Source organism: Suricata suricatta, chromosome 5 (assembly GCF_006229205.1).
Source record: "Suricata suricatta isolate VVHF042 chromosome 5, meerkat_22Aug2017_6uvM2_HiC, whole genome shotgun sequence".
NCBI lineage: Eukaryota > Metazoa > Chordata > Mammalia > Carnivora > Herpestidae > Suricata > Suricata suricatta.
This window is the reverse complement of record NC_043704.1, coordinates 55,217,567-55,236,040: the sequence shown is the minus strand read 5'-3', so window position 1 is coordinate 55,236,040 and position 18,474 is coordinate 55,217,567. Positions and strand designations below refer to the sequence as shown.

The 18,474-nt window shown below is 37.5% G+C and overlaps 1 protein-coding gene across 2 annotated transcripts in view; it reads left to right on the top strand.

Annotated features, from left to right (window-relative positions):
* IFT57 (intraflagellar transport 57) overlaps nt 1-18,474 on the top strand; it is a 54,526-nt gene that overhangs the window by 23,753 nt on the left and 12,299 nt on the right. For both annotated transcript variants that reach the window (XM_029939251.1, XM_029939250.1), the window contains exon 6: nt 4,741-4,863. In XM_029939251.1, coding sequence (XP_029795111.1) covers nt 4,741-4,863 — 123 coding nt within the window. The remainder of the gene's footprint in view (nt 1-4,740; nt 4,864-18,474) is intronic.

The following is an 18,474-nucleotide window of genomic DNA, read 5'->3' as shown; positions in this document are numbered from 1 at the left end:
CTCTTCCCCTCCCCATGGTCCTCTGTTAGGTTTCTCCTGTTAGATCTATGAGTGCAAACATATGGTATCTGTCCTTCTCTGCCTGACTTATTTCGCTTAGCATTACACCCTCGAGGTCCATCCTCCTTGCTACAAATGGCCATATTTCATTCTTTCTCATTGCCATGTAGTACTCCATTGTGTATATATACCACATCTTCTTGATCCACTCATCAGGTGATGGGCATTTAGGCTTTTTCCATGATTTGGCTATTGTAGAAAGTGCCACTGTGAACATTGGGGTACATGTGCTCCTATACATCAGCACTTCTGTATCCCTTGGGTAAATCCCTAGCAATGCTATTGCTGGGTCATAAGGGAGTTCTATGGATAGTTTTTTGAGGAACCTCCACTCTGTTTTCCAGAGTGGCTGCACCAGTTTACATTGCCACCAACAGTGTAGGAAGATGCCCATCTCTGCACACCCTCGCCAGCCTCTATAGTCTCCTGATTTGTTCATTTTAGCCCCTCTGACTGGCGTGAGGTGGTATCTCCGTGTGTGAGAGATTACTTCTTAGAACAGGATTCTGAGTAGGCTTTTAACATTGCATGTTTGTTTCTTGAACTGACTTTGGTGATATGCCCACTCTTGAAGCCCAAGTTTATGTGATAGGATGGATGGTTTAGACTGCTATCTTCAATTCTTCAATTGGCAGTCTTAGGATCAGTTTTCATAAGTTTTTCTTTCCCTCGGGATCATTTATTACCTCCATAAACTAGCCTGAGACTCTCCCTAACAGGCTGTAAACTCTTTGTAGGCAGGGATTAAATCCTTTTATCTTCCCACACCAAACACAGTACCTGAATTCTTACCTTGCATGTTGTAGGAGCTTTACAAATGGCTTATTGGTAAATTAATTAATTATAAATGATACTTCTGGGTAGCCTGTGTCTTATTGAGCTTCTAATTATTTCTTGAGCATTAACTAGAAAATGCAATTTCCCAAGAGGTATGCTTTATCTTAGTTAATGTTTTTCAGACAGGGACTGGGACTTTGTCATGATGATATAAAACTTTGATTAAATGAAAACAGCAGTTTGTTTCTCTTTTTACTAATATCTCCACATTAAAATAACATTTGTTGAATGGAAGTACAATTGGAAAGGAAATGTTTTCTCAAGTTATTAACCAAGGCAGGGTATAGTTTTAAAATGATTTCTACTTCATATGTAGGGCTTGCTCGGTTAATGTATCCACTTATTAGGCATTAGGAAAATTTGAGGAATGAGGTTATGAAATAGATGTGCAAATATGGAAATAGAAGGAGACTGTATAGTTTGAATAAGTTAATGCTGCTCTACCAAGCCTAATGTTCTCTTTTTGCCCTTTCCTCATTTAGTAACTAGGCCATTTCCCCCCAATATATTAACTGTGGCCTAGGAGGCAGTGAAGACATTTGAGCTGCTATATTAAACCACTTTAGGATTTGGAAGTAGCAGTTTGCAAATCATTGCTTAAGGGAACCAAATAATAACTTAAGAAGAATAAATGCAACTTACTAAAGGGCCCAATATAAAGCAAATAGTAGTTTATGCACTGGGATGCCTTAATGCAGAATGTGTAAGTGTACTCCTGTATCTTACTAACTCTTAGATTCTAGTCTGATTCAGACAGGGCCACTGCTGACTCATTCACCTTGGGGAAAATGAGAAAAATGTGCCCTTCCTTGAGGAAAACTTTTGAGTATGTTATGGACAACTTGAACAACCCTCTGAGGTCATACTTGAAGAACGTGGGGCTGTGGGTGGGTACCTTCTCCAGCCTTGTTTGGTGATTCATGACTCCACCCTCTGGTAGGGAAGGGAAGACTGGGGAAGAGGGTGGAATGAGGGATGGAGTTGAGGAGCATTGGCTCTGGGATTTAATTAGGAGTACCCAGCTTCAGTTCACCCAAATGGTGATTCCATAAAGCAGACTTACTTTTAAATCAGTGATCAGAACATCTGCATTTTATTATGAATCATACAACACTGGTGTTGAGAGGTCATGCTCCTTTGGCTCAGCCTGGCTCTGCGGGATTGGGATGTGGGGGCCCATAGCCCTGGCAGGAGCAAGCCCGTGTATATACCACATGCACACACCCCAAACGTCAGGGCTCATGCACCACTGGCAGTGCACATCTGCCCACCCCACCCCACCCCACCTCACCCCTCCCCTCCCCCATTCCCATCAGTCTACAAGGAGCCAGGCACAGGCCCTGGGGCATGCCAGCATGTGAGTGAGCACCCTGCTCCTCTAGGTATATATATTCAGTGGGTGCCAGGGTGAAGTTACAGGACGGAGAACTTTCCCCATGGCTTTGGGCTTCTACTGGGAGACTCAGGGTCTCTTCTCTGCTGTCATGTATGTCTCAGGAAACTTCATACATGTCTGTTTTGTGAATACTGCCGTCCCTCTCCCGCTATGGTACTCTCGCGCTACCCAGATTCAAGTTATATAGATGGAGGTAGCATTCTGCTAGTACTCAAAATAATACAATGTTTCTGTATTAAAGTGAGCACTTTAATGTTTAAAACAGAATCGTGAACATTTTTCACTTAGTTTCCACATTTTACTTAAAATAATGCTAATTTTTTATACTTCTTTTTTTTAAGTAAAATGTACCTGAATAAATTCAGACCATATATTGTAAAATGTAAAAGCATGTATTAGTCATCCGTCCTCTAGTTGTGTGGTTAGAACTATATACCCACCTGAATTTCTAAACAAAAAGCAATATATGTTCCTTTTAAGACTCTGAATCTGTTCAGGACTTGCTAATATGATCTAGGAGGAAGGAGAGAGAGACTTTCGTATGCCAGCAGTGCTCTAGAAGACTCAGTCAGGACTCAACGCCCCTAAAGATCTCAATCTCCCACCAAAATGCAAATCCTGATATAAGGTTATTCTTATACCTAGTGTTAGACTGGATTGGAAAGACTTGTCTAATAAGCTTTCATTTTAAGAAATGTCTTTAAGTGACATAAATTCAAATTGAGAATGTAATTTCACCATGAGGTTATTTATATAATCTTTTACCTTTAAGTTTTGCTTTATGAGAAATTTCAAACATACACAGAAGTGCAAGATAGTGAACTCTTAGGTAACCTTACCCAGGTTCCGCAGCTAATAGTTTGTCAGCCATGGTTCCTCCAGAGCCCCCGCCTCCTTTTTTCCTTTGCCTTAGTAAGTATCAAAAGTATCTTAAGTAAGTTTCAGGCATCATGTCCACTTATCTACAAATAGTTCAGCACTTATCTCTATTTATAGGGCTTTGTTTTTAAACATAACCATCATGCTATTATAATACCTATAAAATTTGTAACAATTCCTTATATCCTCTAATACTCTTCCACAGTCAGACTTCCCTGACCATCTTGTAAACATCTTCTTACAGATTGTCCAAACTGGAATCCATATAGGGTTTATACATATTATTTGGCTGTTTATGTCTCTCCGGTCTCTTTTTTTCCCGTGGTAATAAATTTTTATGTTTTCCTTACATTTTCTTACAACTTATCAAGGAAGCTTAAAGGAAAAGTTGCTACCAAAATTAATGTGTTAGGCTTTATCTTTGTGTGTGAGAGCAGGGAAGGGGCAGAGGGAGAGGAGATAGAGAGTCACAAGTAGGTTCTTCACTGCCCGTGCAGGAGCCCGAAGCAAGGCTCGATCATCCCATTAACCATGAGATCCATGACCTGAGCTGAAATCAGGGGTTGGTTGCTTAACCAGCTGAGCCACCAAGGCACCCCAGGGTTTATCTTTAAATCATTAATTTGTACAATCTTTATGTTTTCATATCTATACATACTTAATACTGAAATGTGAAAGCCTAGGAAAATGAAAAAAAAAAGCTTTCCTTTTATAATTCAAAAACAGACATAAATTGATTTTATCACTCAACAGCAGAAACCAAATGCAGAAATGTGGCCCCCACCCTATTTGAGTTCAAATAGATTTGTATTCAGTTACATTTTTAAGCTACATTGTAGTTTGACCTAACCAAAATATCACTCTAATTATGAATAAAACATTCCTAAGTAATGACCTCTTGGCTTCTGGGATCTTATCTTTTTTGTCTTTCAGATTTGGGGTTTGTGTTTCAGTATGGAAAATTCAGGGGTGCCAGGGTGGCTCAGTTGGTTAAGCATACAGGCTGTTGATTTCAGCTCAGGTCACGATCTCATGGTTCAGGGCATCGAGTTCTGCATCTGGCTCTGTGTTCACAGTGTGCAGAGGCTGCTTGGGATTCTCTCTCTCCCCCTCCCCAACCCTCCCCTGCTCATGTTGTGTGCTCTCTCTCTCTCTGAAAATAAATAAATAAACTTTTTTAAAAAATTCAAACTGAGACAATGTTTTCTTACCAAATGTGTTAATATTTATATCTCTACCAATTAACAACCTAAATGGCTTATTGATTTGATAATATTCCCGTTGATAATATTCCCGTTGAATTCACTCTGGTATCTCAAAAGCATTGTTTTTTGTTAGAATGGTTGAATCCTATATTTGCTTCTTTCTAAAAATACTTACTTTGTTATTCTACCAGGCCTGGGCATTGTTTTCTTTCACCATGGATAGGAGGACAGAGAAGAACTTCTGCCACTGTAATTTTAACACTACCATACTTGATATAAATTGTGCAGTCCTGTGAAAATGCCTCAAAATTTTACCATTTCTTTTTATAAACTCTCAATCTTGTGATATCTTTCCTTTCTTAGGATATGAACGAGTCTGCCAAACAAGAAGATATTTTGGAATCCACAACAGATGCTGCGGAATGGAGTCTCGAAGTGGAACGTGTACTACCACAACTGAAAGTCACGATTAGGACTGACAATAAGGTAGAGAAGACAGAACGCATTTGGTTCAAATGGATCTTCATCAGGCAATCTCAGGGTGCGAGGCACTCCCGATTACACAAATGATTTAAGGGGGTAGGATTCAGTTTCCAGTGTTTTGTCTTAAGAGAGATTCAGTAATTTGTTGGATGAATAAATAACATAATATCAAAGAAGGAAAAGGAAAGGAATAGATCTTTAAAGTGATTTGGAATATGTCACGTTTCCCTGGGATTGAGGGGTATTTTTGTAATATACTTTGATGTATTTTCTTAGAAATCATATTTTTTTAGGTAAATAGTGAATGAAATTGGAATTTCATGACTCTGTAGCAACTGATTATAGTTAGAAAATGGTTTTGGGGCTGCTGGATGACAGAACAGAAGACATCCTGGAAGTTGCCTTACATAATCTGTTCAGTACATGTGACTAAAAGTAGGAAAATAATCAAAGCATTTGCAGTAAGATTTGGAGATTGGGCCAGATGAATGAACTGGACCATTTAATCAAATTTCTGCTTCCTTTTATGAGAAGTTCAGAAAAAACTATTAGGTGACTAGACAATACTATTCTCATTAATACTATAATAATGTCTGTAAAAGGGACTGCAGAGAGACATCTAGGTAAAGAAACTAACGAGTTCCTATCCCTGGAGACAGGAGAAGAGCACCAGCATTATGAAACAAGGTTCTAGGGAAGCTTGTTACTCTTGAAATATATTCCTGAATCTACCCCCAAAGATTGCTGTTTTCAGAGTGCCTTAGAAACGAATTTATTCTTAGATTGTCTGGATTTGGGCTTGTAAAACTGTGTCCTGGAGAAGGTAAGAAGTAGCCTAGACTCCTAGGAGAGTTCTAGAATAGGATAAAGTTCTAACTAGACTGAACAGCTGTGGAACAAACTTAAAGGAAAGTGAGCAAATCATGTAACCTGTTTACCACGTATTTACCCAGACATTAGTATGTAGCCATTATTTGACTACATTAGGGGTAAATTCTTTGTTTGCATATCTCATATGTAAATATGTATTAATATGTATTTATGTATGAGATATGCAAACAAAGACTCAGATTTCTTCACTGATTCAATCTCTGCTAAAAGTCAGAGTTTGCAAAAATGTGATTTTTTGGGTAAAAATGTAATTTCTAAGTTTCTGTTTTATCGGAACAGATCTCATACAATTAAAAATTATTCTATTATTGTGATGCTAGTTAGAATGACATGTTAAAATAACTAGTTAGAAACTCTCAGGTACATCTTAATCCCATAAGGAAGCCAATTTAATTTAATTTATTTAACTTTCAGGCTAAGTAACTCTTGAAATCCAGCATCTCATTTAGAACCTACTAGGATCACACAGGAGTGTTTTTTTAAAGCATGGTCATTGATTTCTACATAACATGAGTAACTGAATAAAGGAAGAATATCAATGTAACTGCTAACATACAGTTTTGCAAAACTATGTACTGGTCAAATTCTACTGCAAACCAATATTGTAGTAATCAGAATCCTGGGTTCTTAGAGAGTCAATGATCTCTTAATTTGTAGAGGAATTAACTAGGTGAAAGTTGGACTCTTAGTCATGTGCCACACATTACCAGCCTTGATCTTTTTGAGGATATACTGTGGCAAATTAATAAAACGTCAGATTTTACAAGCAACATTTCAAAATGACAGATAAAGTTGTGAGGGTTTTTTTCTTGATATGAATATCATCTTGAATTTAGATTTTTAAAAAATCAGGGCACCTGGGTGTCTCAGTCGGTTGAGTATTGGCTTCGGCTCAGGTCATGATCTTGCGGTTTGTGGGTTCCAGCCTCGTGTCAGGCTCTGTGCTGACAGCTCAGAGCCTGGAACCTGTCTTCGGATTCTGTGTCTCCCTCTCTCTCTGACCCTCCCCTGCTCACGATCTCTCTCTCTCTCAAAAATAAATAAAACATTTAAAAAATAATTTATTTCCATTTTTTTCTGTTTGATAGCACTGGCAATTTTATTTTTACATTTATTTATTTATCTTGAGACAGAGAGAAATAGAGCATGTGCACATGTGCAAGCTGGGAGAGGGCAAGGAGGGAGAGAGAGAATCTTCAGCAGGCTCCATGCTGTCTGATGCAGGGCTCGATGGGCTCCATCGCAGGAACCAGGAGATCATGACGTAAGCCAAAATCAAGAGTCTGATGCTTCACTGACTGAGCCACTCAGGCACTCCTGAATTTAGATTTTTGTGGTAAAATATGCTGATCTAAAGTTTGTTTTTTCAGAATTCTTTGCTAGATTATTTGGCCTTTGTGCCTAGTACTTCACAAATTCTTCTAAGTATTTCGGAGGTATCAAATAGGAAGTATGGGTTTTGGGTCAATTTATTCAGCTTAGTTAAGAAAAATGAAATTATAAGTTGATTTGAGAAAATAAAGGGCTAGTAAATAAAGAGATATTTTTCTTGACTCAGAAATAAAAGTCATCTGGTCATGTGTGAAGTTTCTCGTGGCTTCACATCCTCCAGCCTCATGGTGCATCCCATTCTTCCTCCACTCCTGGCTTGACTGAAACCAAACCCTCTCCTTCACTTTTGGCCAAAATAATTACCTTTCACTCAACACGGGCTATTTGGCACATTTAGAGATTTCAGCTTTGTGTTTGAAGGGAAAATGAGCTGTTTTCAGATCAATGTGTTTTACTGATCACTGTTAGATTAATTTTTAAGTGGCATCGAGATGTGGGAGATAACTAATAAAGGGCCTCCATCATTTAAATCCATTATGAGTCCTTTAAAATGACCTTGTGTTAGGAGTAAATAAGTCCCATATTTCTTTAGCACTGAATCAAATGTTGTTTTTCTTTTTTTTCTTTCTCACCAGTTCAGTTTATTCTTTGTATGCTTCCTGGCAGGTAATTACCAAAAACAAAAAAAAAGTAAATCTCCTTTTCTTTCTTTTTGTTGTTTTGATGAGATGCTCTCAAATACTAATATTTTATTTTATATTCTCCATATGTTGAAATTAGGTTTTTATTGCAAGACTAAGTTATTTTTTTGGAACCACTTGTTACTGTTGCCAGTTTTCAAAGAATGCAAACCAATTTTAATATTAGCTTAAACAAATTACAATTGGGAAAATAAGTGTTGTAAAAAATGCAAATAATATGTTCCACAACTGAAGGTAAAGGAATTTTGTCATATGTTCGCTTCAATGGACTATATTAGTAGTACCCTGTTTAGAGTTGGTTTAGAGAATGTTCCTGGTGATTACTTCTCGAGTGTTATATACCCAGAGACCAACTCAGATCTGCCCCAACTTGGAATAATGTGTCTAAAGACACGGTGAGAAGTTCTGCCAAGAAAGTCAATAAAGTCAGCCAAGTCCTGGGTCATTCCATTCTAGTTAATGCCTCAGTTATGACCAAGTGAGTCAGCTCTGGAGTCCATTCCTTAGAAGGGCCGTCTGAGGACAGCCAAACTAGAGGAGACATCAGTGCCACCTAATCAAGTGATCTCTGAGTGTTATTAGTACACTAAGACTATATATCCTGTACTTCTTGCTCTTTCCCTCCTTGGTTGTTGTTTTCTCTTTATATCTCTTTCCCTTTCTTCTTCTGTTTTTACCTCTTTTTTATTTTATTTATTTTTTTATTAGACTCAGTAGTGGTGACCACAAGTGTTACATAAGTACTCTGGTGGAATTTAAATTTAAGAGCAAACATCTTGTGACTATAATCAGACTAAAATTAAGTCTGTGATTGGTCTTAAACTCTGAGGCTTTTTCAGACACACTTTTGTTTTTAATTATAAAAATCATATGGAAACAATTCAAGGAGAAAGGGGCTAGGCAGTGTGCTATGAATTAGAGGCTAGCAACCCCATGTTCAGTTTCACTATCAATTCCTGACTTACTGAACCAGAGTTTCAGAAGCTGAGTGGAGATGTGGTAGCAACGAAGACCTGGAGAAGATAGAGCCTATCACACACATCTTCCCTTGGCACCTAGAATTCACATTTAGACCACTTATTAGATGTGCGACCCAGGGCAAGCTACTAAACCTTTCTGTCCCTCCTTTTCCTAATTGGTAAAATGGGACTAATTATAATTCTCAACTCACAAAGCCGTTGTGAAGCACCAAGAACAGTGTCTGAGACCTCATTAATGCCTAATAATAAATGTTAAATTACAGTATTGTTATTGTAATATTATTGTGATCTGTCATGGTGGTCTTATATTCAGTTCCTATATCAGTATTCAGGAAGAATTTACAAAATTCCTGCACTAATGCTTCCATCATGTAAGGGAATATTTTAAAAATCAGCCTTATATTCTTACATGGGGATGTAATCAGTTTCATACAAGGACCATTTTGGTAAATTGTTCCAGTTTTTTTTCCCCTAGTAAAGTTATATATAAAATGATAATAATAACTGACATTAACTAAGTGTTTACCATGTTCTAAGTGCAGTTCTTAACATTTCACATATATTAACTCATTTAATCCTTTCCACTGCCTTATTAGATGAAGGTACCTTTTACTACAGGGGAGGAACTGAAATACAGGGAAGTGAAGTGAACTTGCCTTTGTCTAGTAAGTCACACATGGGATATTTGAACCTACAAGCCAGGCTCTTACCTATCCGATTAGTGATAATACAGCATACTGGTTAAAAGCACAAATTCTAAATCCAGGTTGCTTGAGTACCAATCCTGGCTCTAACACTTATTATCTGTTGGACCCTGTGGGCAAGTTTCAACCACTCTGTGCCTCAGTTCCCTCATCTGTAAAATAGAGTTCATTATAAAGCATACCTCAAAGAGTTATTGAAAGGATTAAATGAATTAAGCACTTAGAATGATGCTGGAAGACTCACTTAATATATATTGACCACTATTTCCATGTACTTTTATGTATATAGTTGAGACTATACCTTAAAAAAATTTTTTTAACATTTATTAATTTTTGAGAGATGGAGAGAAACAGCATAAGTGGGGGAGGGGCAGAGAGAGAGGGAGACGCAGAATCTGAAGCAGGCTCCATGCTCTGAGCTGTCAGCACAAAGCCTGATGCGGGGCTCGAACCAGAGACCCTCAGACCACGAGATGATGTCAGACACTTTACCGACTGAGCCACCCAGGTGCCCTGAGATTATACCTTTTTAAAAACATAATGGTATATCATGAGCAGTCCCCCACATCCTTAAAAATTATAAGCCATAACTTTAGCTGAGTGGCAGGTAGAAGAGATGGCTTGGCCCAGCCCAGTAGGTTAGGGTCAAATCAGGTCTAAGATCTGGGTGAAGGAATGGCGAGATAGTCACGCAAGAGCTGGTGGTTAGAATGTGAACAAACCTAAGGACTGAGATCTGAGATTACTGACCAATAGCAAGAAATCGAATCTGCCAGTGAGCCATTGTGGACAAACAAGTGGTTATTGCAGGTGGAAGCACTTTGTGACGTTTATTGAAGGAATATTTTGAATTCCATAATAGTAATTTTTAAAAAAAACTTCAAAGTGAATCAGTTGACAGTTGCTGAGTGGACTAATAACAGTAGTTAAGGATGAACTGCCAGAAAATTCTTCATGTCCCATAATATCTGGGGAATTAGATGTGTTGCATATCCATATAAATTTCATATTCTGTATTTTTTATTACTTTTGAATCACTCAGTATTTAATGCTGTTTCTTGAAGACAATCCACCTATCATTTTTAGTTTTCTTGTTACTATAAAAAAACAAGCCCATATTTGACTTTGTGGAATTAAACAGAGACCACCTAAATGAGAACAAAGTGTTTATTCAGAGCTTGCCTTGGTAAGGAAGTTAGCCACCATAGCCTGCATTTGGTAGAGACTTAAAGGCAGGCGGGAGAATTTAAAAGTTATACAGTGGGAAAAAGGAAAGGTTTCAGAAATGTTCAGATATGACTGGAGACTTGGAGGCAGACTAACTAGAAGCAAGGCCTCGGAGGTGACTTGGTGGGGGAAGGTATGTGGCTTTGCCTGGTTGGTCTTGCATTGGAAGCAAGTTGGTGTGGAGAAACATTTGGAAAGCTGGCAGCTACTTAGTCCTGACTGCCCCCACCCCGGGGCCCATGTCACAAGGAGGTTCCGATTTGACTTCCTGGGCTAGTTGTTGCAGATTGTGGGTCAGAACTCTCCGGTGTGTAACAATCTGGCCTTTGTTGTCCGTTTGTACTTTCAGTCTCTCAGCATCGTTTATTGAACTGAGGGGAAGTGGCTTCTTTAATGATCAGTCTTACCTGTCTTTATCAGGAGAATGACTTTTTTCAAGTCAAGGGTTTTTACCATAATAGAAACCAAGTAAACATTAATAATATTTATTCCTGTTCCCCAGAAATCAGGAAGAGCAGAAAGTATGAAATCGGTTTTCAACTAAACCTTACATAGGCCCTTTTCTTCAATTATACAGTATTTATTCCTAAACAATTATATATTATAATGATTTAATATGAGGTATTTAATGCAATGAACAAATGTTCTATCATGCTTTAATGCCCTGTGGATATTGTAATTAAAATTTTGATTAATGACTTAAATTGACTTTTTTTCCAAATTATAATTAAATGTTTCCGGCTTTGTTGTTTTAAAAGATAGTTGGCTAAGTACCCCTTCATTCCTCCAAAATGTCTCCTACTCATTATGTAAATCTTCAGGTTCATTACAAGAATTTAGATAATGAGATTATATATTTTTTGAAAGGCTTTGGAAGTGCTACAGCATGTGTTTCTGATTATTTGAAGCCTTTGATTCATTCACTGAACCGCTTTTTTACATCCTTATCTGTTTTTGTGTCTGACTTTCTCAGGTACAGTTGTAAAAAACAAACAAACAAAAAAACCTTAAACTTTAAATTTCAACTCCAAACTATTGGATTTTCTTTTAACGTAAATAAACCATAAGGTGTTGCCTTGGGTAATTCACAGCAAGAAACATTTTGGGAAGAGTCATTGTGCTGAGGATGAAATCATTGCAATAGCCTTGAGCCCTTGGGCTCTCTAGTCACTGTGAGAGCTAAAACCTAAGGAGGAGGAGAGAGCCTTTATTAATCAGCAGGTGGAATTCCATTTAAATGAACCTGGAGGGACCACAGAATTACTATATTAGATCTAAGTCTCTTTAAATTGGAAGCCAAATCCTGCAGAAAATGTACAACAGTAGGCTTTCTCTTTTTACTGTTATAGAGGAATCTGTATCTGGAAGCACGAGAAGAGGGGTATTTTTCTCATTCCAGAGCAGTGGAGAGAGTAATTTGCTTTGACCTTCTGCCTTTGCAGTGTTTGGATGCACTATAAGAAGAATGTTAATAAAATTCAGCTTTCTAAATATTTCTGACCTGCAGGGATTTATGAATTGTTATAGTTTGGAAATAAAGAGCATTTTTTAAAACTTGTACTCTAGTTGCTGGAAAAGGCTGTATTGATAGGATTCTTGGATCCAGGAGCAAACAGGTAGAATATATTCTATGGGATGGGATATAAGAATACATTTTATGTATATATTAGTCATTAAAATGAGGTTCTGCCTGTTATTTGAATAATAGAGAAACTAATTTACAATGTTTAAAGATTTTCTGGTAGGCAGACCGTTTGTTGAGAATTATTCACATAATTAAAAAAAATAAGGCACCAAATAAAAAAAATCAGCTTTTACATTTACCAGTAACAAATGTAAATACAGGTGGCAATAAGTTGGTCTCCATGAGGCTCCAAGCAGGAGTAATAGCTCCAATTACTGTCACAAATGTTTGTAATTGTATCTATTGCTGCCAGACAATAAATGCTTTTTAATATAGTAAGGCCATAAATGTACATGCTGCTGTTGTTTAAACAAAATACAATTTTCAGCAAATTTATCCTTGAAACACCTGCTGTAATCAAAAAGAGGTGAATGCTATCAAAATAAACTGCCTAAATTAACTAGACACATACATTTTTAGAGCAGCCTGCATGATTACTCAACTGCCACGTTGTCTCAGAGAATGAGGGGGAATATTCACTGATGGACTTTAACAGGCAAGCTTTCTTTAAAGGAGACTACAAAAAAACCAGAATATTGCTTTGGATTTTTGTGTTATTTTTAAAACATGGTGTTATTTTGTGGCCTTAAAGTTGTTTCTCTTTTTTTTTCCCTTAAGCTGATCAAAATGTTTTTTTTTTTCTTTTTAGCATATGGGTCACGGACAGATATCAGGGTTGTGGAAAAGAATACTGTGCTTAAAATTATATATATAAAACTACAGCAAAGGGGTGGAGAAAAAACCTGGCCATCCTTAAGCAACTGGAAAAATTTTTAGCTGCTTCTGTCATGGTCTTGTTGGACATTCAGGATATTCTGTTTAAAGATAGTTGATGATGCCTTCCTTCCTATTTACTCTGAGTGTGATAAATGTTTCAACTGGATGGGGGGAAAAGCTTCATTTATCACAAGTTGAAATAGGAGAACAAGTGTTTTTGCTTTAGAGATTACCATCAGCTCTAAGGAGCATCAACAGTGGTAGCAGATTTTAAGGAAATAACCAATAGAGACTGCACGTTATGTAAACACTGCAGAGGAAAGTTACTAATGCCTCACAGCAGATATACCTCAAATAGACATTTGTGATCGAGAGCAGTGAATTAATATATATTGATTATAATTAAAATTTCTAGACCGCCTAAATATTTCATTATTGCAGAATATGATTTAATGTTTCCTTTAAATTACTTAACATAGAATATGAATTGAAACAGAAACCATTTGTCATATGGACCTCCCCATGAAATGTAATTTTTAATTGGCTTGATTCATTTTCCAGTCGATGATACTGGAGTAGTTCTCACTATCACTGTGTTTTATTATTAAATTTCTTAATATTTGGGCACATTTTGCTCCGATAGTCTTTATCCCATTACATTGGGTTCTGTTTTCCTTATGCCAAGGCAATCTTTTATGTTTCTTGGTTCTACAGATATGCAGATGGCTCTATTTAGTTTTCAGGGTTTTTGTTTTGTTTTATTTTTTGAGTATAATAGGGATCAAAGTTTTGATTAGTAGATTCTTTTTTTTTTTTTTAATGCTTTTATTTTTGAGAGACAGAAACAGCGCGAGCAGGGGAGGGTCAGAGAGAGAGGGAGACACAGAATCTGAAGCAGGCTCCAGGCTCTGAGCTAGCTGTCAGCACAGAGCCCGATGCGGGGCTCGAACCCACGAACCATGAGATCATGGCCTGAGCCGAAGCCAGACATGTAACCGACTGAGCCACCCAGGCGCCCCTGACTAGTAGGTTCTTGAAGTTGAGAAGGACTGTCAAGGTTGTCTTCTGGCTATCCATTATGGTTACTCACAATGAAATGATTACATTCTGATTTGGCTTAAGAGTGTTCCTGTGTCCTTAGAAGGGCCCCAATCACTCCCAGTCTGCCTTGCCACATCTCTTCTCTGGCCTTCTAACCCCTGCTGAAGTCTCGAAACCCTCACTCAGGAGATTTTTATGGCCATATAAAAGGGGTGCGGATGGCATAAGCATGAAAAAAATAAGTCAGAGTCAACATATGAAAACACTTTAGTAACAGATGGTAGTCAGTAAAGAGAATAATCTCTGAGCACACATTAGAAAGGCAATTATTTAACTAACAAGGTATTTTATTTAGAGATTATAGATCTCCAGTTTCAGTTCAATTACAGGCAGGTGTGAGAATACTAGTGACTGTCATGATAGCCTTTACTAACCCTCTGTGTACACTGTCTGTCTTTTCTCCACAACAGGAGGACTTTCTAGAGAGCAGGAACTTTCCTGAGGAAACACATATTTCCAATATGGAAATACTCCCACTCCCTGCAGCAAATATACATATACAACATATGAATCATACATACTCCACTCCTCTTAGGTCGTATGTTTAGTTCTTTGACCACTTATAAAGAAAAATCATGTTTTCATATTATAAGCGTACATCACGGAAGACTTTAAGCTGCTGGCAATGAAAGGAAAATGTCACATTTAACAATTCAGGAAAGCTACACTTTGTAATTATCTCAACCTGATGGGCATTTTTCATTAAGAAAGTAATTCAGTCTCGGGGTGCCTGGATGACTCAGGCAGTGAAGCGTCCAATGTCGGCATAGGTCATGATCTCACAGTTGGTGAGTTCAAGCCCTGCATCGGGCTGTCAGTGCAGAGCCCGCTTTGGATCCTCTGTCCCTTTCTCTCTGCCTCTCCCCAGCTTGTGCTTGCTTCCGCCCACCTCCTCCTCTCTCTCAAAAGTAAACAAACATTTAAAAAAAATTTTTTTTAAGTACTTCAATCTCATGAAAAAAATAGTTAATGGACAATCTCTCACACACAAATACGTGCACAGATGTGAGCCGTGGTGAAGCTGAAAAATTAATAATTAGAACAAGAAATAGAGATTGCAAAGTTGCTTGTACAAAGTGGCAAAAAAAAGAATTTAGTTAATGCTCTGTGATTAGGGAAGGGAGTGTTCTGGGTGGAGGATGGAGATCCGCCGCTCTTATCCCTGCTTTGAAAGCATGATGAGTTATCGGCCTGCCCCAGCAACATTTGCCACCATGAACTTAGGCATATGCAGCCACCTCTGTGAAGTCTGTTTCACATCACATGATTTCCTGCCATGACATTCCCAAAGAATTTGGTCATTGGCCACAGATGGGGTATTACACATGCCACAGGAACATCACGACTCCACTTGGAAATCTTGAGCCCAGTCACTTTTGGACTGCCACTCAGTCTTGGCCCGACCTCTCTCTACCTCTGCAGCTACAGTCACGTTAATAACCAAGTTTCTCTCCCTGTGGTGGAAACAGAGGTGACATGTCCAGATCCCCTTTTAAGCATGGACTTGCTGCCCAGCCACAGAGAGTGTGGTCAACAGCCTCTAGCTGTCCACTCCTTTGAGGGCAGAGAGCTGCCTAGCCCCAGTCATGCCCTTCCAGAGTATCCCACCTCTGGGCTTCTGTGAATTGTTTATAGTATTATACATAATATTGCTTCGAAAATTCTTGTGCAGTGTCATTTGGTAAACATATGTACACATTTGTAATAAATCACAAATTTATATTCCTCCCAGCAGTGTGTGTAAGTTCTAGTTGCTCCACATCTTTATCCACATTGACTACAGAGCTTATTTCATTTTATCTTTGTCATAGTAGATATGTTGTGGGCTGTCATTTTAATTTGCATTTCCCTGATGAATGCTGAAGTTGAGCCCTTTTCCATATGTCTATTTGGCATTTGGATATCCTCTTTTGCCTTTTGCTCTTGGGTTATCTGCTTTTTCTTTTGATTTATAGAAATTATTTTTAGGGGTGCCTGAGTGGCTCAGTCAGTTAAGCGGCTGACTTCGACTCAGGTCACAATCTCACGGTTCATGGGTTCGAGCCCCACATCGGGCTCTGTGCTGATAGCTCAGAGCCTGGAGCCTGCTTCCGATTCTGTGTCTCCCTCTCTCTCTGACCCTCCCCCACTCATGCTCTGTTTCTCTCTGTCTCAATAATAAATAAAACATTTAAAAAAAAAAGAAAAATTATTTTTGTACTCTGGATATGAGTCCTTTGTCAGATATATGTATTGCAAATATGTACTCTGTAGCTTTCCTTTTCACTCTTACTGGTGTATGATGATAAACAGTGGCCTAATTTTTGAATATACTCAAAATGATCCTTTTTTGGAAGAAAGGAGTATGGCCAACACTTAGGTTTTATTTAAGAATCTTTGCTTACCCCAGTGCTATGAAGGTATTCTGTGTTTTCTTTTTGAAGCTATATTGTTTTACATTTTGCCCTGGGATCCGCAATTCACCGAGCGTTGATTCTAATGTATGGTGTGAGGTAGAACTCCTATGTGTTTGGTTTTCCTATATCGGCAGCTGACCCCATTTACCGAAAAGGTTATCTTGCCCCCAGGGCAATGCTTTGCCATCAAAAGTGACCATGTATGTGTAGGTCTGTATTTGGACACTGTTTTATTCTTTCATATTACTGAAAATGTTATCTTTTATTTTTTTATTTTCTGTTGCTGGTATATAAAAATATAATTCCATGTGTATATGTATATACACAAATCTCCAGCAAACATGCTAAAATCACTTATTTATTCTAATGATAGGCCTATTGGCTATTTTAGATTTTCAGTGTATATAATTATATCATTTGCAATTAAAATCAATCTTACTTCTTTCTTTACAAGCCTTATCCCTTTTATTTCTTTTATCTTGCCTGATATAATATTGGATATAAGTGGTATTAGCAGGGAGAAAGCTTTCAATACTTCCATTTTACCAGTAAATATGATGTTAACTTTGACTTTTATCACTGTCCTTTACTGGATTGAGGAATTTCCCTTTCATTCCTGGTTTGCTGAATGTTATTATTATGCATGGATGTTCAATTTTTTCAAATGACTTTTTCTTCATCTATGAAGATGGTCATAGGATTTATCTCTTTTTTTCTCTTTTGTTATGGTAGATTATATTGATTGTTTTTTGAGTATTAAACTAACCTTGCATTTTGGATTAAATGCAAATTAATCATGTGTTATCCTTTTTATATATTACTGGATTTGATTTGCTGGTGTTTTGAGAGTTTTTATATCTATGTTTACAAAAGACACTGATCTGTAATTTTTCATGTTTTTTAGGTGTCTTTGTCAGGTTTTAGTGTCATGCTATGCAGGCTTCATAAAACAAGTCAGCAGTTGCTCTTTTTATTCCCCTCTGTTCTCTGGTATTTGTATAAAGTTGTTGTTATTCCTTAAATGTCTGAGAAAATTCACTGATGAAGCTGTCTGGGTCTGGCTATTTCTTTGTGAAAAAGATTTCAGTTGCATATGTTTACCCTACAACCATTTTAAACTCATTTTTTCATTATACAGTTGATATATAAATACATTCCTAGAAATATTCAAATATTACAGATAAAAGTAAGTCTCCTTTCACCATTACCCCCTTAAAGTTTGTCGTTCTACTTTGCTACATTTCATCAGGGAAGTGCAGGTTTGGGCTCTAGCACTGATTTGCCTGTGAGCAGCTTTAAAGTAGCTCCGTCTCAATTTCCTCATCTTAACTAGAGTTTTTAAGAGAGTTATATGTGATGATGTAGGGATAGTGCTTAACATAGTGCCTGATATGGACTAGACATTACTTGAATGTTAGCGCTGAAGCTATTATTAAACAGAAAAAGATCTTGAACCAGATATGACTATTGGGGAACTATTATTCTATCCAAAGGAAATAGGAAAAGGTTTCTAAGTAGCCAACATAGAAATCACATAAAACTATGTATTTACTTATAGGAGAGTCTGATAAATCTTTCTTTGGAACTTACATATAGTGTGTTTCAGAGATTATTCTAACAGGGTTGGTTAAACAGATTGTTCATCCATAGCAGATTAGAAGCAGGAAACCTATAGCATTTATGCTTTAGCAAAAAAACCAACCTAAGAAACATTCATTTTTATATGCAAACTTGGATTGAAAGTTGTCAGTTTCTTGTGCTCCTTATTGAAATTGGGTGACAAAGCAAGTAAATGAAAGAAGCAGCTAGTGTAATGGAAAATCTGTAAGTGAGAGAAAGGACATTTGGTTTCCTATTCATCTTGTAATTGACATGGTAAAA